Source organism: Berghia stephanieae, chromosome 9 (genome assembly GCF_034508935.2).
Source record: "Berghia stephanieae isolate SIO BIC M18660-M18661 chromosome 9, UCSD_Bste_1.3, whole genome shotgun sequence".
In the NCBI taxonomy this organism is placed as follows: domain Eukaryota; kingdom Metazoa; phylum Mollusca; class Gastropoda; order Nudibranchia; family Aeolidiidae; genus Berghia; species Berghia stephanieae.
The window spans coordinates 15,484,209-15,509,858 of record NC_088368.1 but is presented as its reverse complement, the minus strand read 5'-3'; the positions used below and the strand labels follow the sequence as shown (position 1 = coordinate 15,509,858).

Here is a 25,650-nt window from a genome sequence, read left to right as displayed (position 1 = left end):
TGCTTCTGTTTGTGTAAAGTAAACAATGTTTATACACAGCATGACATAATTTGTTGAATTTTATCACTTTAGTAATTGCTTTTAAAATGGCGACGTTGACAAATTTAGAACATGATCGTGTTATCTGTATCAGTTCATCAGGATTTACATTTTCCACTGTGGCAAAGCACTTCCTAATGTAAGTAGAAGAAGAACACGTTTAGATCAACATTTTAGTGAAACTGGGGTCGGTAAATGTGCAAGACATGCCGGCCAATGTCGACAGTTGAACGAATGGATTAAATTCTCGTCAATCTCTCCTATTCCAAATTAATGGGAGCGATCTATATTCATGTTTTCGTTCAACCTAGTCATCAATCACATGATTTGTTGCTGTACAACGATTGGACATTACTCAATACATCTAAACAGGCTGCTTTGTTTATGAAAGTTGTAAACATACCCATGAGTCATGCTGAACTAAAATGACCAATTGTTGCGTTGGAGATTTCTCAAACTGTGAACGGCTTTTCACTATGTGGGTCATTTTGAGCACACTTTGCAATGTGAACAATGACCTCGAGCACATGGAAAGGTAATATAGATCGTACCCATTTCTCATACAGAGACATATCAATTGTATCATTCATTAATCAGCGCCTCACAGTTTTATTGCGTTTTTAAGATGAACGTTGGATTCTCGTGCACATGTAGTAAGTATTACATCCAACAGAACACAATGCGATTTTCTATGGGTTTTTGTTCTAAGACTGTCTGATATTGAACCAGATAGGCTAGAACATGATTCAAGGAAGAACTTCCGTAGTTTCACAGCACGCTTAAAGAGGGGATTTTTTTTATTATCGGGTGGGGGGGGGGGGTTGAGACTCCCCCACCCCACCCCTCACCTTTTTTTTTCGAAGAGAACCTCCCCCCCGCCCCCCCCTTAACCCTAACTAAAGATACTACAACCTGATGAAATATAATGTTTGCCATCACTTGCAATATCGAAACTGATGGGAAACACAGTAAGTAATGTAATGTATAGGGAAATTTATATAGCGCCATTATCCATTCACAATGGCAATAACAAATGATTATAAATATTTATATATAATATATTATATGTACATACATTTATATAATATATAAGTGGACATACAAATGTATACATATGCATGCACATATACACATATAAACATATACATATATATACCTATACACATACATAGACAAATGTGCATACGCAGACATGCATATTGACATCTATACACACACATGCGCGCATAAATACAAATATATCAACGATTCATTTGATAGGTAGATCTAAATAACACAGTTTTTAGGAATTGTTTCACGGTATCAAAGGTCTGACAGTTCCTTGTATACGTAGTTAATGAGTTCCACACAGCTGGAGCAGAAAAGGCAAAAGATCGTTCAGAGATTTTAGTTTTCGGGATTTCTCTTTCAAATAATACCGAGTTAGACGACCTGAGGGAGCGACTTGGAATATGGACTGTAAGAAGTGATTTTAAGTAATCTGGAGCAGTTTTGTGAAAACATTTAAAGGCAAGGCACACTAGTTCATAATCAACTCTCCTCTTCATGGGCAGCCAATGAAGGTATTCCAAAACGGGAGTTATACGCTCATTCTTTTTTGTCTGAGTGACAATTCGTGCAGCCCTGTTTTGTAACAACTGCAGTCTTGCGACCAAGCTCTTTGGAAGCCCATAGAGAAGGGAGTTGCAATAGCCTAGCCTGCTAGCAAAAAGTGAATTGATGAGCACCTTGCAAATTTCTTCATCTAAAAGATTGCGGATATGACTAATAGACCTTAACATAAAATGTAGATTTTGTCAGTTTTGTTATATGATGTTGTATATTCAGAAATTCATCAAAATAAAAACCAAGGTTTTTTTTTTACAATTAAAGATCTAGAAATGACAGAGTCACAAATCAAAAGTTCTTCCGTTAGAATGGTCTTTCCTTGTTTTCTAAAAACGATAAATTCAGTTTTATCGTCATTGAATTTTAGCTTGTTTTGGGTCACCAGATTTTGATTTGAGAGACGCAGTTTAAAATGTTTGTCTTGTTTGAAGTAAAGTTGGAAGAAAAAATAGGGAAAGATAGCTGTGTATCATCGGCATAAAGATGGTGACTGATTAATGGCGTCGCCCGGAATCGTAAACGACAACCGATTCAACAAATGGTTTTGAAATTAGAAAAATCACACCACTTATAAATATGGAGCTTATCTTAAATAGTAATATTTATTGGACATTGCAACTTATTGAAACATCATAATGGCTAAAATAATAAATAATATTTTAAAAAGTAATGTGAAACTACGGAAGTCCTGCCAAACTTTCATCCGCGATACGGACCGTTTTGATGGAAAAAGTATCATGGAATGGATTGGCTTACTGTCAATCACCGTATATCATTGGTTATCTTCCGTGAGAACATCATGGGGAAGATAGCCTATGCCGTGAAGAAGTCTTTTTTTAAAATTATTTTTTAACCTCAGGAATGAGAAACATCCAACGTTTGTCCCCACTTTGCCAGTTTATTTTTATCTCCTCCTTATATATATACATATACATTAAACATAGGCATATGGATATTGACCTTAAAATTATTGGCTTTAAAAAAAGATAGGATACTTTAAGACCGACATTTGAATAAATAAATATGAATAAAAGTAATCAATAAAACATAAAATGAATATGTTATTGTATATAAAAATTCATTAACAAGTAAATACAAAACAAAATAACTAACGAATTAAATAAATAACTAAATACATAAATAAATACATTATTAAAAAAAGAAATAAACCTTGATTTAATATGACTTAATAACCCCGGTACATTCATAGATAGGGGAATTTAGATAGTAATTAATAATCGCGGCATGTAATTATAGTTCATCGCACGGGCCACAAAACTCATCTATGATGAGTTCAGTGAAGAAGTTTTCATTTCACACGTAATATACACTTCCCATTACAGCAAATTGTTTCAACAAGATAATGCTGGGTCGCACGTGCCAGAATATCACGTGACATCCTCCACGACCATTGGGTCAATGTTCTAAACTATCACTGGCCCCGACTGAAACACCATCAAACACATAATATTGGATGGACTTGAGAGAAGAGAAAAGATCACAGGCACCTCGGACACGGTCCATGAACTGTTAATGTGCAAAAGTGGGCCGAAACAAGAGGGGATCAGTATGGTAATATCAAACTTGATACTACTACTACTACTACTGTTGTGTTTTTGACGGGCCTCCAGATTAATATTGTGGAATCACTCAACTCAGAAGCGTTAAGTGATATGTGAGAGAACAGTTTATTACTGTGTATAAGTTAGAGTATATACAAATATATCGTAGCAACATTTTAAGAAGGAAAAATAGTATAAGTAACTCAACTATGAAAAGTAAGGAACAAAGAGTGCATCCTTCTCTAGGGCATGCCACTCTGATATTTGTTAAGCACAAATAATATTTTAACAATGGACTTAATGAATAATAGCTAATTAAGCTGTAACTAAAATCAATTAGCTAATAACTAAGGGGAGCAACTCTTTCCTAGAGTAACTCTATGTATAAGTCCATAACACCTCCCTGTTTTGCCTGAGAAGTAGGTTTCGAAGGTTCGAAGGCTAAAATCGATTGGGGAATTTTCTGGTACGACACGATCTTCTCAGTTGGACACGATCCGATTCACGATTCGATTCTGCTCCGGGGGTAGCTGCATTCGATGATGAACGCTCACAATAATCACCGATAGGATTAGTAATGAAATCGTCCTCTATGGTATCATTTGCTGAAGCAGATACGTTTTGGCGAGGAAGGTTGTAACGTGGTCTTATTTGTTCAATATGACGCTTCCACGTTGTTCCGTCTCTCTGGAGAGTTACCATGACATGACGTGGTCCCAACACTTTGGTGACAGTTGCGGGAATCCATTTCGCCTCTCTGTCATTTCGATTACCAAAACGTAAGGAATAAATGTGTGTCCCAACTTTATAACGCGTTTTTGTTACACGTGGTTTGGAATTTGAGGTGGACATTGGGCGGAGTGTGTCGATCAATGTGCGAATTTGACGTCCATGAAGCAATTCACTAGGTGACGAACCAGAAGCTAAAGGTGTGCGGCGATATTGCATAAGAAATTGTTGCAAGGCTTGTCTTGGAGGAAAAGACGATTTTCTCAAAGCCTTTTTAAAACTTCCCACAAGTCGTTCTGCTGCACCGTTTGTAGCGGGATGGTAAGGAGCTCCAGTGAGATGTTTGATTCCCCTCTCCCTACACCATGTCTGAAATTCGTCAGAAGTGAAGCATGCTGCGTTGTCCGACACGATAGCGTGAGGATAGCCGAAGTGAGCGAAGTCCTCTTCCAGAAGGCTAGTTGTTGCTTTCGTTGACGTCGAACTGGTTGCGTGAATGCATGGGTAATTTGAGTAGGCGTCGACCATTACTAACCAGTTATTACCCATAAAATTCACTGCGTGATCGATGTGCATTCGACTCCACGGTGAGTCTGGCGTTATCCATGGATGGTTTGGCTCCTTTGGTGGGTTGTTTTGATGTTCTGCACATGTAACACATCCACGACACGTATTGACGATGTCAGAATCAATACCTGGCCAATATACGATCGTTCGCGCTAATTGTTTCATGCGTTGCATGCCGAAATGACCGTTGTGAAGGATATTGAGGACGTCTCGTTGCAAACTCTTAGGAATAACGATTCTTGATCCGTAGAATAAACATCCCTGAGACGTTGACAGCGTGTCCTTTATCTTGAAGAATGGTTTAAGATTGTCCGTTTTGGAATCTGATTTAGACCATTTACGACTCGTGTTTCTCATGACAACGGATATGGTGTCATCTTTAGCGGATTCTCTATCGATGACTCCGGGGTCAGTAGCTCTTAGCTGTTTTCCAACTGTAGAGATTGTAAACACAGTGTTGACATCTTCTCCATCTTCCTCTCTGTCGAAGACTGGGTCGGCACTTACCCGTGACATGCGACGAATCGTGTTGACGTTAGGCGAACTCGACATTCTCTTTTTACGTCTACAGGCTCTTTCGATGTGTCCAGTTTTCTGGCAGAAGCGACAAACGGCTGTTTTGAATTTGCAGTTTTGTCTGCTGTGGCGCCCATCGCATCTCGAGCAGGTTTGATTTTTATTATCAAAATCCGTTGTCGGCTCTGTCTGTCTTTCATTCGAACGTTTATTATGCTGTTTGTTTTGACTGCCTTGCTGAATTATCGGAATCTGTTTTCTTTGAGGCTTAATTTTATGGACCTCGGGTTGAACAGATAATGCAGTCTCGTAAGCCACTTTTGAGGCATCTTCTATCTCCGTGGCGACCTCGATGGCTTTGTTAAACGAAAGCTCGTCCTCCTTGTGCTTGAATAGCGCTTCAAGAACAGCTGTGTTGTTAACTGCACACATGAAACAGGTACGCATAGCTTCATCCAAGGGGTTTTCAATGGATGGGAAATCGCATGTGACAGCGCTCTGGCGAATTCTAGCTGCCAATTCCTGAATAGTTTCGCCTGGTTTCCTCTGGAGGCTCGTCCAAAATTTATAACGTTCTCTGACAACAAATAGTCGAGGGTGGTACTGCTCCATCATATATTTTTCGATATCTGGAAGACTGAGGGCAGTTATCGCCTTAGCTGGTGTTTCTTGACTCGCCATGTTAGTCAGTATTTTGTAAACAACCGGCGATTGGTTGACAAGGAAAACGTCTGCTTTCTTCTCATCAGGTACGGAGTGAGCAGTTAAAAACGTATTAAAACGATGCCAGTAGTCGCTCCATATCTCTAAGGCAGGGTCGAATGCGACAAAGCTCGGAATAGCTGGGGGTTTTGGTAAACATGTATTGCTACTGGCCATTAGTTTCATGAACATTTCCATCTGCTTTTCTTGTCGTTCAACGACTTGCTTCATTTGCTCATTTTGCTGTTCAATCTGTTGTTGTAATATGGTTATGAGCTCTTTATTTGACATGATGACCGTACTGCTGACACGACTATTTTATGTACAATAAAGGTACGAAGATAGGACGCGAGCGAAGGGTAGTAAATTATTGACGAAATATAACTATAATTACTCACCCAAGCGTCCGACTGCTTGGTTGTATGAAGACGACGTACCGTTTTGTTTTCTTTCGTGACGTAGGCAGTTGACCTCAGCGCCCACGAGCTGTGGCGGGAAAAAAAAAGCGGGAAGGCTTCTTACCACGTGATGGGCGGCTGTCCACGAAGAAGGCGTCTTACCACGTGCTGACGACACTGCAGGCAGAAAAGGCACTTGCTCCGGTTTTCTCGGCTGGCAGGTTTCCGTCCGTGGTGTGTTGGCTTTTCGACTGACGTCACAAAACGCTCCAATAGGCTGATGCGCAGGATAAAGGTGAAAAATCCTCGTCGCCAATGTTGTGTTTTTGACGGGCCTCCAGATTAATATTGTGGAATCACTCAACTCAGAAGCGTTAAGTGATATGTGAGAGAACAGTTTATTACTGTGTATAAGTTAGAGTATATACAAATACGGAGTGGCTATTCGTCAGTACTGACCCCCAGGCGCTGGCACCTGCGGGTCAGTACTGACGAACAGGCACCGGCGTCTGGGGGTCAGTATTGACTAATACTATTACTAGTACTGATGCCAATTGGTCAGTTCTGACCCGGCCACGGGCGTTGACGGTACCAAAATTATGGAAAAATGCCATTTTTTAAAATAACTTGCTCTACGACAAATAAATCAGCATTTCCTGTCCCATACTAGTCGCAGGGAAGCCCTTGTTTTCACTAAATCTTTTTGTCGGTTTACGTGAGATTTGTTTAATAAATATATCAATTAATTAAACAAATGAAATTGTCCAATCCTGAGAAAAAGACCAAATTTGGTGTTGAAACGCCAAACTGGAAGCCATATATTTCGGTTCATCCAACGCGCATGCTCACTGCACTGATGGGTGGCGCCAGAACTGAAAGTGAAAGCTCTTTCATTGTCTCGTCTTTCTTCATTCCTGTCATTTGAAATTCGGCTTGCTCGCATCTTACTGAGACAGGAAAAGTAGAAAACGGTAAGGGCTGCCTGAAGCCGGTGATCGTAAAATACTAACGAAAGAGTGAAAATGAAAGGCTTCGTATGGAACAAAACAGACAATGGACGTTTCGGGTACAAACCCTTCATTAACACAACAATACACCAAAAAAAACGTGGAAAACAAATAAAATATAATGAAAAATAACTTGTATCGTCTGTACTCAATGGTGGTTGCAGTATGAATGAAATGTTAGCGTGGGTAGAGGATAGGGTGCCCCAGGGGGGTGATCTGATTGATAAGAAAAGGTCAGCGTCAGGGAACAGAACCTTCCAGAAAATAATGGAAGATAAAAGACATATAAGTAGTAGTAGTAGTAGTAGTAGTAGTAGTAGTAGTAGTAGTAGTAGTAGTAGTAGTAGTAGTAGTAGCAGTAGTAGTAGTAGCAGTAGTGATGGTAGTAGTAGTAGTAATAGAATGGACAAAGTATTATAAAAGAATCGTAACAGGAAATATTTTATAACACATTTTCCTCTATTTTTCTTTAAATTAAGCTATAACGAAAATATACGATGAAAAAAAACAATAAAAACAAAATAACCCATAGAAATAGAATAAACAACATAAAATAAAAAAGAATCTTACGGTGGCTTGAAATAACGAGTCATATCGTTGCCCCAACGGCATCTAACGCGTTAGAAATCAAACTTATCTAAGTGACCAAGTGTTACTGTGTGCCATCGGATAAGTTGGCCTGAGAGCCTGGAATTTTAATTGTTTGGTTTTTTTAATGGTATACTTTAGGAAGTGACGAAAAGTGCGAAGAGGTCTTTGCACTGACGAACAGGTCCGATGTTCGTCAGTGCTGATCAATGGTGGGCGGTGGCACAGACCGAAGAGAGGTTGTCTGTGGGCGGTGGCACCTGTTGTTCAATACTGACCAATAGACACCATATAGATAGTATGCAGATGACGTCACTCAGGCCTTTGTTATTGTTTTTGCCATCCGCGTTTGTGAGTTGTTCTCACTAAACTGTATTAACCAGACTATAAAAGTTCATGGTTACACAGAGTTTGTGTGTTGGTCCGTTATACTTCCGGATGGCAATGTTGTGAACTCCTTGGCCAAGCGCATTCTATCTATAGATAGTATGCGCGTGGCTAAGAAGCTTACCAACATTGCCATCCGGAAGTATCACGGACCAACACACCAAAATCTGTGTAACGATGAACTTTTATAGTCTTGAAATTCAGTTAACTGAGAATTACTCATAAACGTGGGTGGCAAAAATCAATAACAAAGACCCGAGTGACGTCATCTTCGAACTATCTATAGATAGAATGAAGTTGACGTCACTCAGGTCTTTGTTATTGATTTTTGCCATCCGCGTTTAGGAGTAGTTCTCACTAAACTGTATTAATCGGACTTTAAACATTTAAGGTCACACATAGTCATGCGTGTTGCTCCATTATACTTCCGGATGGCAATGTTGTGAGTTTCTTAGCCAAGTACAAACTATCTATAATTTAAGTCTAAAACGGGGAATCTTGATATGTGGCTTAATGCGTCAGCCTGTAGCCTTCCTTGACGCATCGTCTAATATTGCCAATAAAAATAACACGTCGAAATACAAGTCGACCAGCACAAAAAGAAAGTGAATAGGTCGGTTTTTATTCAATTTTTGCTATGCGTTTATCCAAAAAGCTCATATCATCCGCCGGTCGAATATAGATAGTATGCAGATGACGTCACTCAGGCCTTTGTTATTGTTTTTGCCATCCGCGTTTGTGAGTTGTTCTCACTAAACTGTATTCACAAGACTATAAAAGTTCATGGTTACATAAAGTTTGTGTGTTGGTCCGTTATACTTCCGGATGGCAATGTTGTGAACTCCTTGGCCAAGCGCATTCATCGAAGGCCTGAGTGACGTCATCTGCATACTATTTATAGATAGTTCGATGATGACGTCACTCAGGCCTTTGTTATTGTTTTTGCCATCCGCGTTTGTGAGTTGTTCTCACAAAACAGTATTAACCTGACTATAAACGAAACGTTCATGGTTACACAGAGTTTGTGTGTTGGTCCGTTATACTTCCGGAAGTATAACTGGCCAACACACAAAACTGTGTGTAACCATGATCGTTTATAGTCGAGTTATTACAGTTTAGTGACAATTAGTCATAAACGCGGGAAAACAATAACAAAGACCCGAGTGACGTCATCTTCGAACTATCTATAGATAGTATGCACTTGACGAAGAAGTTCACAGCATTGCCATCCGGAAGTGCAACGGACCAACAAACAAAATTATGTGTAACCTTATTCGTTTATAGTCTGCTTCATACAGTTTAGTGAGAATTACTCATAAACGCGGATGGCAAAAAAAATATCAAAGGCCTTCGAACTATCTATAGATAGTATGCGCTTGGCTAAGAAGCTCATAACATTGCCATCCGGAAGTATAACGGACCAAAACACAAAACTCTGTGTAACCATGAACTTTTATACTCTGAATAGTACAGTTGAGTGAGAATTACTCATAAACGTGGATGGCAAAAAACACTAGCAAAGACCTGAGTGACGTCAACTTCGATCTATCTATAACGTACCAACACACAAAACTATCTTAATAGTCTGATTGACAGAATTTAGTGAGAACTACTCATTAAAAAAAGGATGGCAAAAAAAAATAACAAAGAGGTGAGTGACGTCAATTTTTGTTCTAACTATCGATAGTTCGAAGTTGACGTCACTCGGGTCTCTGTTGTTGCTTTTTGCAATCCGCGTTTATGAGTAATTCTCACTAAACTGTATTAACCAGACTATAAACGAACATGGTTACACACAGTTTTGTGTGTTGGTCCGTTATACTTCCGGATGGCAATGTTATGAGCTCCTTATCCAAGCGCATACTATCTATAGTTTAACCAATAGAATTATTTGACATCCAATTCACTTTACTTTTTGTTTTGGTGATCATCAGCTTGAACTGAGACGTCATCCTTCGATGACTGTCACGCTATTGGTGATATGCGTTTAGGTAAATTACTCACAACATCCTCCAGCCAGATATGACGTACCAACACAAAAAAAAACTATGTGTAACCTTAACGTTTATAGTCTGATAATTATACTTGTTAGAGAACTAATCACCAAAAATGACTGTCTCAAAACAACAAAGAGCTGAGTTCCCATCTATAAATTGGGCGGAGATATCGTTACAGTCGGGTAGTTGGTTCCATCGTAGCCATCGTTATGTTATAGCCTGACACTGAAATCCAAAAGGACTGGCAGTTTGACGTCATTATTTGGTTTTGCACCGCCTAGTGAGTTGTCGTTGGTAGTGCTCATGGAAACACGTTATTTCATTGGTTGAACGATTGAATACAACTCACGATTTGTTTTCTTTTGTGGCAAAAGACTGGCATTTTGACGTCATTTTTTGGTCAGTGTCAGGCCATAACCTTACGAAGGTCACGGCTCGACCCCCCATGGCGTAAAAGTTTTTATTCTCTATTGTCTTCTGGCACATTTCTCCTCAGTTCATTTACTGCTGTAATCAACATAGATAAATCCCTGCTCCAATCACATTTCTGAGTTAATGTTCACCTAATATATCGGAGCTTGCCCAAAGTCTCAATCGTCTCTGTTGTATAGATAGTATGCGCTTGGCTAAGAAGCTCACAACATTGCCATCCGGAAGTATAACGGACCAACACACAAACCTGTGTGTATCAATGAACGTTTATAGTCAGATTAATACAGTTCAGTGAACATTACTCATAAACGCGGATGGCAAAAAACAATAACTAAGGCCTGATGACGTCATCTTCAAACTATCTATATTTGTGTTGAAAATAGAGTTCATAGCTTAACTGCTAACTCACCAATAAACTTTCGTGGTGTTTGTGTGTTGACCTTATGACCAAGAAGTCGCGAGAGGGACTCGAGATACTTACTACGTATGAGTCTACTTTTTGGAGTGGTAATGGCGTCGATTGTAGAGCATCCCTCTCTTTGCCAGGCAGAGGTGCCATAACAGCTGGGTCGTGGGTTCGACTCCAAGTCACACAGAAGTTTTAATTCCCTGTTGTCCTTCAGCACTTCTCTGCTCACTGTATTTCGGGCTATAAGTTAACAAATCCTGACTGGGTGGGGTCTTTGACCTCCCATGGTGTCCGAGTTGCTTTCTGTCTTTGTCTTGGAATGAGATTACTTAGTCTTGTTCTAGCTCTAGCCGGAGTCCTTGACCGAGAGTTAAACAGTCAAAAGTATAGTTAAATAGTTTTGGGAGATTATATTTTTTTCTCACTGTAAATCATCTCTCTATTTTATGTACTGTTATATTTCTTTGTTTTAGATAAATATTCATGTGCAAAAGTAAGTTCACACTCGTTCGCCCTATCAATATTGGGTACAAAACAGATAAAATCACGCGTTAAACATCAATGGAAAGCTCATTTGTTTCCCTATCCAGTGTAAATAAGTATGCCATCTTAGTGCCATGTATAAAAGGATATCGAAAGTTTATGAAATGATGTCAAATTTACACTTCAATAAAACTGTGTGCCCTTCTTTAACTTGATGTAGGGAAACCTTCGCACTCCCCTTCGCATGAACAAGGTGAATCATTCAATAAACTATGCAGTGAGATTATCCCAGATATCTTGAAGAAACTGGTATAACTCACAGAGGTTGTGATGAGGACCAAGACGAACATACTTTTTTCATCATAGTATCCCACATGTTCTCAATTGGATTCATGTCAGGACTGACTGATGACTTCACCCATGCCTCTAACTATTGTATTTTGCTGCGTGGGGTCTTTGACCTCCCATGGTGGGCAGGAGGTCACGCTGTGTGCGTTCTATCCCCTATATCTGTTGTCCGCGTTGCTGTCTCTCTTGGAATGAAATTACTTGGTTTTATCCTAGCCCTCTCCGGTGTCCGTCACGAGGAGGAAAACAGTCAAATGTATAGTTATTGTTTTGGGAGATGATATGTTTTCGTTGTAAATCACTCTGTTATGTACTGATTATTATATTTTTGTTGTGTTCTTGTAAACGTTTGCATTCCTCTTAGTAGTGTGGGATCCTGTGCTGTTGTCTGGATTAAACTTTCAGGTAATCTCAAACTAGGAACATTGATGCTATGCTCTTGAATATGTTCCCTATTTGAACCAATTCCCGCTTGTATTACTTTTTATTTGATGCTTAAATTGTAATTCTAGAACTTTTGACCATCTAATTTTTTTCCTTTTTACTGGCGCTGATATGACATGAATGTGTTGATATTTTGTTTATCAAATCATGTAAAGTCAAGTTTTTCATCAAGAAGTTTATAGAACTTTCAAATTGGTGTAAAAAACAAAAACCTATCGTTCAAGTCCCTCCGGCAGCATTACTTTCGCTGGAATTCTGACCTGCGCACATTTTTGCAGTGTTGAAATTTCGGTCTATCGAATTCTAAGCATTGTATCTTTTGATCAAATATAGAGATAGGAAAATAATTGCATTTACTCCACGTGTACATTTATGCAGGTCTAACATCCGAACCGACTTATAGGCCTAGTTTAACATTATTGTAATGGACAATATTTTGCGTCGTTTTTTAAAGATTTCCATTACAGCAATGAGCCCATAAGGAATTGGGTTATCAGACCTGCAAATAAGTGCACGTCGCATTTACCGAAGAGGGAATTGATCTTTCAAATGATATAAAACACAAAGTATTGCTTGAATTGTGCCAAAAGATATACAGGATGAAATAAATGTGAACTTACATTTGCACATCAAATAATGATTTGTAAACATTTTGAGTGTATTCCTCTGACTCGTAGGGACTTGCGCTTGTGTCTGGACCATAGCAATCTATAGAGAGCATTGGTCTGGACGAAATTTTGAGGTTATCTTAAACTAAGTACACTGATAGTGTGCAATTGAAATCGACATCTGATCCATATTTGAACATTTCCTCTTGTGTTTTCAATTGTAAATCTTTGCATTTTTTTTGACTATCCCATTTTCTTGTTACTGGCACTCAAAGGACCTAAATGTGTTGCAAGCGCCGTAAAACTCTTAAAAACAAACCAAACACAACCAAGTCTTGTATTTCGTCGAATGAGTCAAATTAGATTCTATGTCGAATTTACAAAATTACACTATTTCAAACAAGGGTGGGGTTCCAGCAGTGGGCAAGGTGGTACTTACTGTGTCTTCTATACCATTATATCTGTATTCCAATTTTCTTTCTGTCTTTGTTTTGGAATGATATTACTTGGTTTTGTCCTGGCCCTGGCGGAGTCCTTGGCTGGCAGGGAAACAGTCAAATATATCGTTATTGTTTCAGGATATGATATTTTTATCCGTGCAAATCATCTCTCTGTTATGTATTGTTCTCTTTGTTATTTTGAATGTTTGAATGTGTAATGTAAACATTTGAGTGTATTCCTCTTGGTTGGATTCTGTGCTGGTGTCGGGATGGGACTTTTATGTGATCTCAAACTTAGTACATTGTGATGGTATGCTCTTGGAATCTTCAACTGATTCCTATTTGTTCCCAGTTCCCCTTTGTTTTACCTTTTCTTGAGTGCCTTAATTGTAATTCTAGAATTTGTCTATCCCATTTGCTTCCTTTTTACTGGCGTTGATATAACCTAAATGTGTTGTAAGTGCCGTAAACCCCTTAAAAATAAAAAAACAAAAACAAACAAACAAACAAACAAACAAACAAACACACTATTGCAAATGTTTTTGAAAAAAAAAATCCGCATGGATTCTTTTCAATAAAATGAAATCAGCGGTCTGACCCGCCCCAAAACAAAATAAAACATGGTGCACAAAGCTCGTATGTAGACTTCAGAGTTTTGATCCGCCGATCGTGAACCGGTACTTCAGAGTTTTGATCCGCCGATCGTGAATCGGTACTTCAGACTTTGATCCGCCGATCGTGAATCGGTACTTCAGAGTTTTGATCCGCCGATCCTGAATCGGTACTTCAGAGTTTTGATTCGCCGATCCTGAATCGGTACTTCAGAGTTTTGATCCGCCGATCGTGAATCGGTACTTCAGAGTTTTGATTCGCCGATCCTGAATCGGTACTTCAGAGTTTTGATCCGCCGATCGTGAATCGGTACTTCAGAGTTTTGATTCGCCGATCCTGAATCGGTACTTCAGAGTTTTGATTCGCCGATCGTGAATCGGTACTTCAGAGTTTTGATTCGCCGATCCTGAATCGGTACTTCAGAGTTTTGATTCGCCGATCGTGAATCGGTACTTCAGAGTTTTGATCCGCCGATCCTGAATCGGTACTTCAGAGTTTTGATTCGCCAACCATCGATATATACACGAGTGCGTTTTAAAATAGAAAGCTTGTATTTTTGAAGGGAAAAAAATGAATATATTCTCATAAATTTTAGGGAGGGAGAGTGCTCATAAATAAGTTAAATACCAATCATAAATACGTTTTGTGCAATGAACGAATTCTGATGCACTATCTTTATTTTAAAGAAAAAATACATTTCAAAACATTTTATTGCAAAGCTTCAGTTTATTATTGATGATAAAAATAAAACGGGTACAATTCCTTTCTCTCTCTCTCTCTCTCTCTCTCTATCTCTCTCTCTCTCTCTCTCTCTCTCTCTCTCTCTCTCTCTCTCTCTCTCTCTCTGATTATTGTATTCTTTTGTTCCAATGAAAACATACGGTTGTATTATACATGGCATCACAAAATGAAGATCAACATCAAGTTTTGAATCTAATTTCTTGATTTAGTCTGTTTTAGCTCAACTGACATCAAACCCAACACCAGCCCCGTGCGACAAACTGTTGCTGCGCTATGCAAGCGTGGCAGAGGTGTCGCTTACGCTACGAGCAAATTATAATGATGGTGAACAATTGTCGAAAAAAAAAAAAAACAGCATATCCAGCACTGCCACGCTTAACAATTTTATATATATATATATATATATATATATATATATATATATATATATATATATATATATATATATATAAGAGAGAGAGAGAGAGAGAGAGAGAGAGAGAGAGAGAGAATGCAAATTGTCACTCACATTTTTTGTCTCTTTTATTTATAGTTGCATACATGTAAAAATCATTTGTTTCAACTTTGTAAATCTTCTAATATTGAATTGAAATTTAAGATGAATTATTCATTGCTATATAAACTGAAAAGATTTCCCAATTCTGTAGATGGAGGCACCACGATAAGGCAAACTATTATTGTTTACTTACGCCTGATTCAGATTAATCATGTTCGCTTTGATATAATATAACCCTTTAATATTAAAAAAGACTTTTTTTTCATAGACAAATCCATTCAAAATTGAAGAGCTACCATGTGATTTGTCTAAATAAAAGGTGTTTTTTGTGGGGGTTTTTGCTGTGTTTTTTTTGTTTTTTTTTTTGCATTTTTTTTAGGCTGTTTTTTGGGGGAGAGGGGGGGGGGGTCAACCATTTTCACTTACAAGCTTCAATAAAGCCCGAGTTGCACCACTAATAATCACTTTTGTTGTTGAAAATAATTAACGCATCACACCAACGTTGCTAGGTTCTGAGAAGGGGCCCGGGGGGGGGGGGGTATTTGCCGAGTTTTAGAAGAAAGACAAAGGTAAACTTTGACGATCCCACAAAAAACCTAAGGAGGGTTAAGAACTCTTCGATGACCTTGTTGTGCCTCTCTGACCCTTTTCACCATTCTTTCTTTTCGTCGTCGCCTTCTTCTTTTTCTTCTTGTCACCCTTGTCTCTATGTTGACGGTCCTGGTACCTCCGCAGAGCCATCATGTTCCTCGCCAGTTGATCCTTTTCAAACGAATCATAATTTTTCACCATGTCGAATTGTTGCCCAGCCGTTTCGTCGTTCAGCAGCGACTTCTGGGGTGTTGACTTAAGTCCTGGGGAAAGAGTTTAGTTGAGACACTGACTGCGTATAATTCCAGTTATTAAATACAAGATGTGCATGAAATATTACTTCTATTTTTTTTTTTTTTTTTGCGGCCATGTGGTCTTGTGGTATGACACTTCCTTCAGATCGGAAGGTCCCACTCTGAGAGGCAGATAACTGAGTCCCTGGAAAAGGCCCTTTACTCAAATTCACTCAACATAATCAGGTGTAAAACGAATAGGTATATGACTGTTAACAGCGTTGTCGGGGAAAAAAAGGGTCTACACGTTAACTTTTGCTGTCGGCTCCTGAAGTGCTTTGAGGACGATTAAAGGATATTGCTCTAGATAAATGCTCAATTCTTTTTCTTCTCGTCGCTACGACTTTTGCGGAACAATACATTGTGTATGTTAGAGGGCGGTCATTATAAAGGGGGGGGGGGGGGGGGGGGGGGGGGGAGTAAAGAAGTAGCATTGAAATAACACTGGATCTGTGTACGTAAAATAAGTGGGCTGTTATATTATAGGGCAATGTTAGAGACGTACGCTCAAGATCTTGCCATACACAAATCTATAAGTGTTTTCCGTTCATGTTTAACGTACCTACAGTGGATATTCTTTGTAAAAGAAATGCTTATTATCAAATTGAAGAATCTTTTGTGAGTTATTAAAACCATATCTAAAAACTACCTAGGTAGAGAGAGAGAGAGAGAGAGAGAGAGAGAGAGAGAGAGAGAGTGAGAGAGAGAGAGAGAGAGAAACAGACCAACATATAGCTGGAGAGATATATCTGGATGGATAAAAATAAAGACGGAAGATAGATAGAAAGATAAACAAATAGATAAATAGATAGTTATATAGATATAGATAGATAGATATATAGATATAGATAGATATATATAGATAGATAGGTAGATAGATAGATAGATGAGGAGCACCGGGAAGAGCACTTCGTTTGAATGATATTATGAGGATGACTAAATCTGGATTCGTAGTAATATACGTACAAATGTGGAAATGGAAAGTTCGAAATAAAGTGATTTTAGGCGTGAGCGTTTCGGGCACAAAACCCGTCTTCAGCGAAACGGGTAACACAAAGAACACAAACAGAAACAAACAAAATGAATTTAATTTAATTAGTATTGAAAATGCAAATTATCAGTTGGCTTATCAGTCACTTACCAGATGAAGTACCTGGTCGTTGCTTGGATTGATAGTCGATCACAGGAATCAACTCCATTGTCATGAATCCGTCCATCTTTTCAAGCATCGGGAGCAAACCCTTGGTGGTGCCCGTGGGCAAAGAACCCCTGTTCACCAACACCTCATCGTATAAAAGCTCGTCCTTCATCCTACAAAATTCCTCCAACTTTTTATCAGATAAAGAAGAATAAATTTCCTCGTTAGAATTTCTCTTGTAATCACTATTCTTGCGTTTCTTATGTTCTGTTTTGTTAATCACCGAGGTGCTACTAGACTCTTGATATAAAGCGTCCTTTAAACTGCCTTTCTTGTTTTGCACTTGCTTTTCTTGGTCAGAAACGTGTCTTATCGGCAGTTCTGAATGTTTAAATTGCCTGATTTTCTTAGTACCATTAACACTTTGATTCCTATATTTCTGCTCTGATTTATTTGCTATGTCTTTGAAGTTCTCTGTACGCTTCGGGGAACTTCCTATATCAATCAATTTGTTGTTTTCTTGCGTATCGGCAACCCATGTGGCAATACTATTGGGAGTGTGCATCAGAGTTGATTTTATTTTGTGAGCGTTTTGCTTTTCTTTGACCAATCGCTCCTTTTGCATCTCTAGAAAACCTTGTTTAAAATCAGCTTTCCATTGTTCTCTCAACTCATTTAGCAAATCTGTCTTCTCATTTCCTTTACTCATAGGGATAACTTTACCTACATTTCTAACTAGTGCGCTAGCATCATTTCTAGTAGTCGTCAGTGAATTTGATGGTTTGGTATTTGACATTGATTGATTGTAGTCGATATCAGCGATGACATCTTTCAACTTTTTATCTTTTTTCTTCCGGTTGGCCTTTTTCAAATCCAGTTCTTTTGATGTTGCTGATCCGTCATTGTTTTTGCCTTTTTTCGATGACAACCTCTTCTTCTTTACTCCCGACTTCGATCCCCCCTTCTGCGTGTTCTCCACTGCTTCAATGAGTTCTTTGCGAAGAGAAACACTGTGTAAATTTGACGTTTTGTCTTTAGAAGAAAAGTCAGGAATGTCCGTGTAGCTTCTAGAAGTAAGCCTGGTTTTATTCATATTTTCTAGATCGCTGCCTTGTTGATTCTTTTTTGAGATTTCGCCAGGTTGAACACACAGTACCGGCTCAGACTTTGATTTAGTTATTTCGCGTTTATTATTCTGTATCTGGGGCATAGTATTTTTTACAACGGATGACGCACTCTTTTTGGACAACTCTGGCTTCAGCTCCCTAATATTAACTTGGCTGGCAATTCTTGCCGTATTGTTTGGAACGTGAGAGACATTTATTGACGGGGCTCCCTCTTGCCGCAATGTGCTGCTGGTGCTGCCAAATACATAGTTCTCTACCTGGTCACGTGGGTCGAGGAAAACATGGTCATCGCAGATCTGAGAATTCAGCTGATCCTTCTTGTTCTTTCCAGCTGATATCGATTTTTCATTGATGAGGACGAAAGAAGTGGGTTGTGATTTCTCTCTTACATTCTTAAGGTTTTTCTGTACCAATTTCTCCCAACGTTCAATTCGTAGATGTTCAATCATTTCATCAACGTCATTTCTAAATTGCTTACTAGGTTTCTGTTCTCCTTTAATACTCTTTTTATTCACCTTTGGTACCTTCTCATTTGCCTCTTCAACGAGGATAAACCCATTAGATAATTCATTCGAACGTGTCTGTGGCATTGCTAACGTTTTATTCACCTTTGGTACCTTCTCATTTGCCTCAACGAGGATAAACCCATTAGATAATTCATTCGAACGTGTCTGTGGCATTGCTAACGTTGCTTCTTCCTTCTCCGTATTTGCTCTAAAAGATTTTAGTTCTCTCATTTTAGGATTTGCATATGTTGTTGACACATCTTGTGGAGTTTTACCTTTACTACTATTCTTCCCATAACAAATATCACAGCTATTCCTATCCATGTTTTGATGCCTTTTCTCATTGTACAATATATGCTCATAGTCCATTGACGGCAATGCAGACGATGATGTTTCGGACTTGTGCTGTCTATCACGGACTTCAGAAGATCCTCTCACAGTTTCATCCAGACGTCCCAGTTTCTTATCGCGAGCATCCCGAGCAGACTTCTGGTTTAACGAGGAAAGAAGAGGCAGCTCAACATTAAATCTCTGACTATTCCAGTTATCTTCACCAGGGATCCTATTTGTACTCTTTTCCAAGTAAGGATCAAATTCCTCCAAGCGTTCTTCCCTTCTCTTGTTATCCATTTTCACATTGTTGCCTCGATAGAACTCATCAATTGTGTTGTTTTCCAACTCATCCACGTTACCACTTGTACCAATACTACTGCTTTTCCCTTTTGTTTTATTCACACCGACACTCCAGTCACGTGATGTCTGGTCTAACGAGGCTGCCATTCCATTATTCAACAACGTGTCAAGTTTGTTCTTAGCGGTTGCCTGTCCTGCTAGGATGGACGTTGTTGACCTTCCCCCTTTGACCCCGGTGGCTGTTGAGGTTATTCCACTTTGCTTATTCATATGATTCGTGTACCCGGGCTGGTTTCTCAAAGATGAGAGAAACGAACCGGGAACTCTCGTTGCTGTATTTGACGACGGGGTTGGAAATACCTTGTTTTCCATCGTTGTCTTGATGGTAGATGGATTCTTTTTACTCTGACTTTTTGTTTGTTGCTTGAATGTAACGGCTTCATGGTTTTGATTCAGTTGGGAGGATAAGGATGGGATGCTTCCATAAGGGTTTTTTCGTTTGGATTTCAATTTCTGAAAGGGGGGGGGGGGTAAATGAACATGCCTGGTCTTAGCATAGTATTTGTGACATTTAACCAGTTAACTGCCGCATTCTGGAAAGACACGAATTTAAAAATTTGGACAGAAAACTCATCCTGCAAATATCGATCGATGTAAATGAACCTCATGTTGGCAAAAACTCTGAAACCTGGAACTAAAGAGAGACTTTGCGAGGTCAAGGTTTTAGAGTTTTTGCCAAGATGATTGTCATTTAAATCGATCGATATTTGAAGGACGAGTTTTATGGCCAAATTTTTAATTAGGAACATTTCCCAATTACGGGTTAAACTGGTTTATTGTAATCAGAGAAGCATGGAAATAGTATGTTTGTTAATTACATCATTACATTAATCCCGTTCTCGCTGGCATCTTTGTTTTGTTTTGTTTTGTTTTTTTTTGTTTTTTTTTTTGTTTTTTTTGTTTTTTTAGTTCACCTTAAAGTTTGCATATTAATTCTGACTTACACCAGTTTGTTTGCTCAAAACGATGAGATACAGTTTCGGGCTAAAGGCAAATCGAATCCAGTTGTAATTGGTTTCATCCCTCTCAGAATTTCGGCCAACGACTGAGACAGGTGTACAATATTTTTTAATTGCGCATCATTACATGCCGTCGTCTAGGCATTCCGTGAAGGAAAACATATAATCCATCAAACGTCTGATGTCAAAGAGAAAAAATTACCCATGCTGTTCAAAATGAGCAAATGGGGGTTATTATTACATTGCTTCAATCACTGCTAAAGCAATTATTAAAGCAAAACGACGAGGGGATTCAAGTGGCCGAATGGCTAAGGCATTGCACTGTAACCCGGAAGAACCCCGGGTTCGAGACCCGCTCCATGTACTTTTGTTTTATGAGGAAGAATTATGAAGTGCAGCCACAGCAAATACTCTTGACCCTCGTTGTAGTCCTGATATCTTCGACATTGAAGCCGGAGTTTATCCCTGTTTCTGAATCTTTAAACAGATTGTAGCAATTACTTGCTATCATTCTGACAGGCCAATTAATTGTTCATAGCAAAGTACTTCTGTAATATCAAATAACTTCAGTTGCCCATGGCCTCAAACGATATTATGTCGGGGTGGACCGGATCTGACCTATAGCCTCAAAACGATATTATGTAGGGGTGACCCAGAAAGTGAAAAGTGCCTTTGAGTTCTAGATTATGAAATTTCTTTCCGAATCGATAAGATTGAATATCACTGCATAAACGACCTAAGTCTCAAACATTGTAATTCGATTCGTTTTCACATTAAATAAAATTTCCAGAATCAGGTTCATACCCCGACAGATTACCGTATTGAGTTATCATAATTTCTTTTTTTTCCATCCTCACCTTCGATGACTTTCCTATTTGAAGAGCTCCATACAATTCCCCGTTGTTCGTTTTTCTCTGGGTAGAATTTCCTAAATGTAATGAACCATTGGACTTGTACCTACATGTGAGCGATATGTCTGTCAACTGAGCTCGACTATTCCCACCCAAATATGGACAGTTTGATGGCGGATTTGGAATGAATGATGTTCTAAGGAGACCCAGTAGAGGCGTGTTGAGAATCCTAGGGATTCCTCTTGCTATGTATTCTGCCATGTTAGATGGTGATGATGTTCTCTCTGAAATAACAACAAATCAATTTTCAACTGTATATACATTTGCTGTCTTCTTTTCAGGGCACCTTAAAGCTTTAAAAAGTAACAAAAAACGGAAGACCTTCGGCACGATCATCGAGGTAGCTTGACTTTATATTGTCATTTTAACCGTGATCTTTTGCCAAACATTTATTTATTAAATTTGTCAATTTTTAGTAGCATTTTAAAAACTGTAGAATAAACCTTGATTGGTATACGTTTGAAATTTCCTAAATTGAACATTGTTTTGGTTCTCTCTCACTAAAGCATTGAAAGATAGTGCAGAGCAGTCTTAGGGTTGTATTGCTTATTTGTTTTTTGGTGTTTTTTTTTGTTTGTTTTTTATTCGTTTTTTTTTTTCCTATTAGGGTTAGTTATAAGGTCGTAGTAAAAGTCCTGGGATTTTCGTTTTTCCTATTAGAGTTAGTTAAAGGTACTAGGTTTTATTTTATTTTCTTGGGGTTAGTTAAAGAGAATACTTGGATTGTTTCCCTTAGCTCGAGAAACGTGTGGAAGACCTCCCAAAAAAACAAAATTATGCTGTTTACATAGTTATATGTCCAGTTATATAAATGAACTAATTATCTATTTCTCTATGAACATGATGTAAATAGCTGGCTGTCCTTCTCCATTTACTCAAGATTACCACGAAAATTATTTGATGATGGAGGTTGAGAAAAGTTGATGTTATTTTTCAGACAGAACATTCTTTAGGTACAAATCACTCTGGGCTTGATCTCCGGTTTGCGAAGGGAATCTCTCGTTTTGTACTGATTTTTATTTGTAAATTACAATCAAATTGTTCATCAACTCACCCCATTTGTATTTTGTTTATTCAGCTGTTATAAATTTGTCACATCGTATTTTGCATATTTCATTTTCATTTGATCTTACTTCACGACGACGGAAATTGGGAAATGACATCAGTCGCTTTGTGACGTCAAAGTTTTTGATGATAATTAAAAACATTATCCGGACGTAGCCAATGAAACAAAATCACATTATGGCATGTCGGTACCTGCCCATTATGTAAATGTTAAATTAACCTTAAAGCATGTGGATGATATGTACGTATTCATTCTATGTACACGTCGCATGCGGCATACTATTCAATATAGTATAGTAAGCCTCGCAGTCTGAATGACGATTGCTAAGAATTGTGTGATTCAGTCTCAGATTTTTTAAAACCTCGACGAGTGTAGCTACTCTCTCCATCCAAGTTGTTAATTGTTTCCATTGATCACGGTCCTGGGAAGACTTTTGAGGCTGTCAAGATCTTGTTGTGACTTTATTATGGAGGGCACTGCAGTTTTTCTTAGTTTTTCAGGGATTAAGTCGACCTTATTTGAATCTATACATTTCTGATATGTAGAGAGATCCTCGTTCAGGGTAGTTACTATTGATGTTGGTGGTTTCCCTACATATTTGTTGCCATGAAGGAAATCTTCTGTCATTGCAGTTTTGGCTGGGATGCTATCTTCTCGACGTAAGATGTGACCAAATAGCCTCCATCGCTGTTCTTTTATTATTGTACTGAGGCGTTGGACCCTGATTCTTTCATAGAGATCAGTAATTGTATTTGTCTCTGGCCAATAGATTCCGATTCAGTTCTTTTTTTGTGACGACCTGGGTTCCACAATTATTTGTTAATATCGGAATAATCAGTGCCTCCTAAATCTGTATTTGTTTATTCTCACTGATTATGATATTTCTATTCCATAAATTTTGGAGTTGGTTGAATGCATTGGTGGCCAGCTGCTTTCGTTTACTGATGTCTTCATTTTCGCTGATCAAATTGCCTAGTTTACATACACGTTTCCATTCATTTAAATATATTATTCAATATATGTTAAATGTATTTCAGTAAATTCGTTAAATATGCCATTCTGTTCACTTTACTCAAGAGCGCTTTGACAAAAGAAGAGGCGGACAACATAAAAACGTTAATTTTTTAAGGCGCATTACATGCCATACGTTGTACTTCAGGATTTTTTTTCTAGGAACGGAGTAGGTGGGGGGGGGGTGAAACCAGTTATAGGTAACGCTTGTATGAGAAATGACATTTTGCGCACATTGAACTCGTCCGATCGGAGACCGATGATAGGCTAAAGAATTTGATAAAAAAAACAATGTTGTAATTTGTCCAAAAATTGTGCTGACGCCTATCAGGCGGCATGTCTCGTTGTGCGTGTTAAATGTACGCTTGTCTATTATCAGGATGTCTTTAAAAATTGTAAAGCGCTTAGAACATGGCGAGGTCCCAGCTTTGAGAGTTTTTGCCATTCAAATCGATCGATATTTGAAGGACGAGTTTTCGGGCCAACTTTTTAAATACGTGTTTGTCCAGAGTAATGGCAGCTATCAGGGTTAAAAATTGAGTCAAAGTGATCATTATTAGAACATTTTACTTTATTGGGGTTAAAGAAACAAAACTTACTCTCCTCAACATTGGTATTTATCTTAACTCAAAATATATAAATTAAGCTTAAAGTCAATTTTTGTATTAGGTCTCTCCTGACATAACACCGCTTTGAAACGATTGGCCACCTTTCGACTCAAATCTTATATTATAATCTTAATCTTAGTTTTGAATTTTAACGACATCTAGAATATTATAACAGTATTAGAACACATTACTAACTGGATATTAGAAACAGACTGGCACACTCAAAGTAACACGCTGGGTGGGGTTCCTACCTTCTATAGCGGTCAGGGAGGTACATACTGTGTCTTCTATCCCCCCATATATGTTTTCCAACATCCTTTCTGTCTTTGTCTTGGAATGAGATTACTTGGTTTTTTTCTGGCCCTGGTCGGATACCCTGGCCTGGGAGGGAAACAGTCAATTGTATAGTTAGAGTTTTGGGAGATGATATTTTTTTCCTTGTAAATCATCTCTCTGTTATGCACTGTACTGTTTAGTTAATATTATAATTATGTATGATTTTGTAAATATTTGACTGTATCCCTCTTAGTTGGGACCTGTGCTTGTGTCTGGATGAGACTTTAAGGTGGTCTCAAACTAAGTACTTTGATTGTGTGCTCTTGGAGTCTACATCTGTTTCCTATTTGAACCAATTCCCCTTTGTCTTACCTTTTCTTGGGTGCTCTGACTGTAATTCTAGAACTTTTTACTATCCGAATTTCTTCCTTTTTACTGGCGCTTATATGACCTTAATGTGTTGCAAGCGCCGTAAAACCCTTAAAAACAACAACAAAAAAAAAAAAAACTCAAAGTAACACGCATATTCACGACAAGCGTCCATAGAGACCGCACAGCCATATTCATTCATTGATTGTGCTGTTGTGTTGGTACCTACATAAAAAGGACTCAATTATAGCAATCTAATCTTTCTTGAGTTAGAAAGAATTAATTTTATTTCACAAACTCAAAAGTGCGGAAATAAAATGAAAACAAAAATACTTAGATAAATAAAATCATAAAAGTATATAATAAGAAAGAAAAGGGGGAAAACGTAACAAAACAATGACAACTGTTGAAAAACAACTACAACTACAACTACAAAGAATGGTAATACAATATTTGCTGGATTCTAGCACAACCTCAGGAGAAGCAAAAAAAAAAAAAAAAAAAAAGAAAAAAAGCGTGCTGAAATCTAAGCGAGCAGATACGTGATGCTCGTGGGAGGTAACCAATACTAATCCTGTTATTCAAGTATCATTTCCTTGCTTACCTCCCTTATCATCGACAATGTTTGTTGGGGGATAAAAAGGAATTCCGAAGCGTCCACATCACTATCTGTCTTTCTTGACGTAATTGAAACGTCCATTCCATTGAATTTCCTATTGTCACATTTTGTACCTCATTATGCTTAATTCTACCACCAAGACATATCAAACCGAAATTCTTTTACACACACACATACATACACACATACATACATACACACACACACACACACACACACACACACTTGAGCTTTTTTTAAAAACTTACTTTATATAGGACAAAGGACTGGTGTTGTATTAAGAAAGACAATTCCAAAAGTTAGAAAACGGAGGAATGGATGCCCTTTGGGATCTGTTCTGGCGCCAATGCTGTTAATGTCTCGTATGTCT

General features: G+C 38.3%; 2 protein-coding genes across 2 annotated transcripts; both read right to left on the bottom strand.

Moving 5' to 3' along the window:
* Positions 1-3,650: 3,650 nt before the first annotated feature.
* On the bottom strand, positions 3,651-6,014 carry LOC144979148 (uncharacterized). Its single transcript, XM_078925750.1, has one exon. It carries the CDS (start codon positions 6,012-6,014, stop codon positions 3,651-3,653), a length of 2,364 nt encoding a protein of 787 aa, XP_078781876.1.
* Positions 6,015-15,152: 9,138 nt separating this feature from the next.
* Positions 15,153-22,511, bottom strand: LOC144979762 (uncharacterized). Its single transcript, XM_078926797.1, has 4 exons — positions 22,386-22,511; positions 21,278-21,555; positions 17,139-19,914; positions 15,153-15,967 (listed from the first exon to the last, which is right to left on the bottom strand). The coding sequence occupies exons 2-4, from the start codon at positions 21,530-21,532 to the stop codon at positions 15,720-15,722; spliced, it is 3,279 nt and encodes a 1,092-aa protein (XP_078782923.1). The 5' UTR covers positions 21,533-21,555; positions 22,386-22,511; the 3' UTR covers positions 15,153-15,719.
* Positions 22,512-25,650: the final 3,139 nt, after the last annotated feature.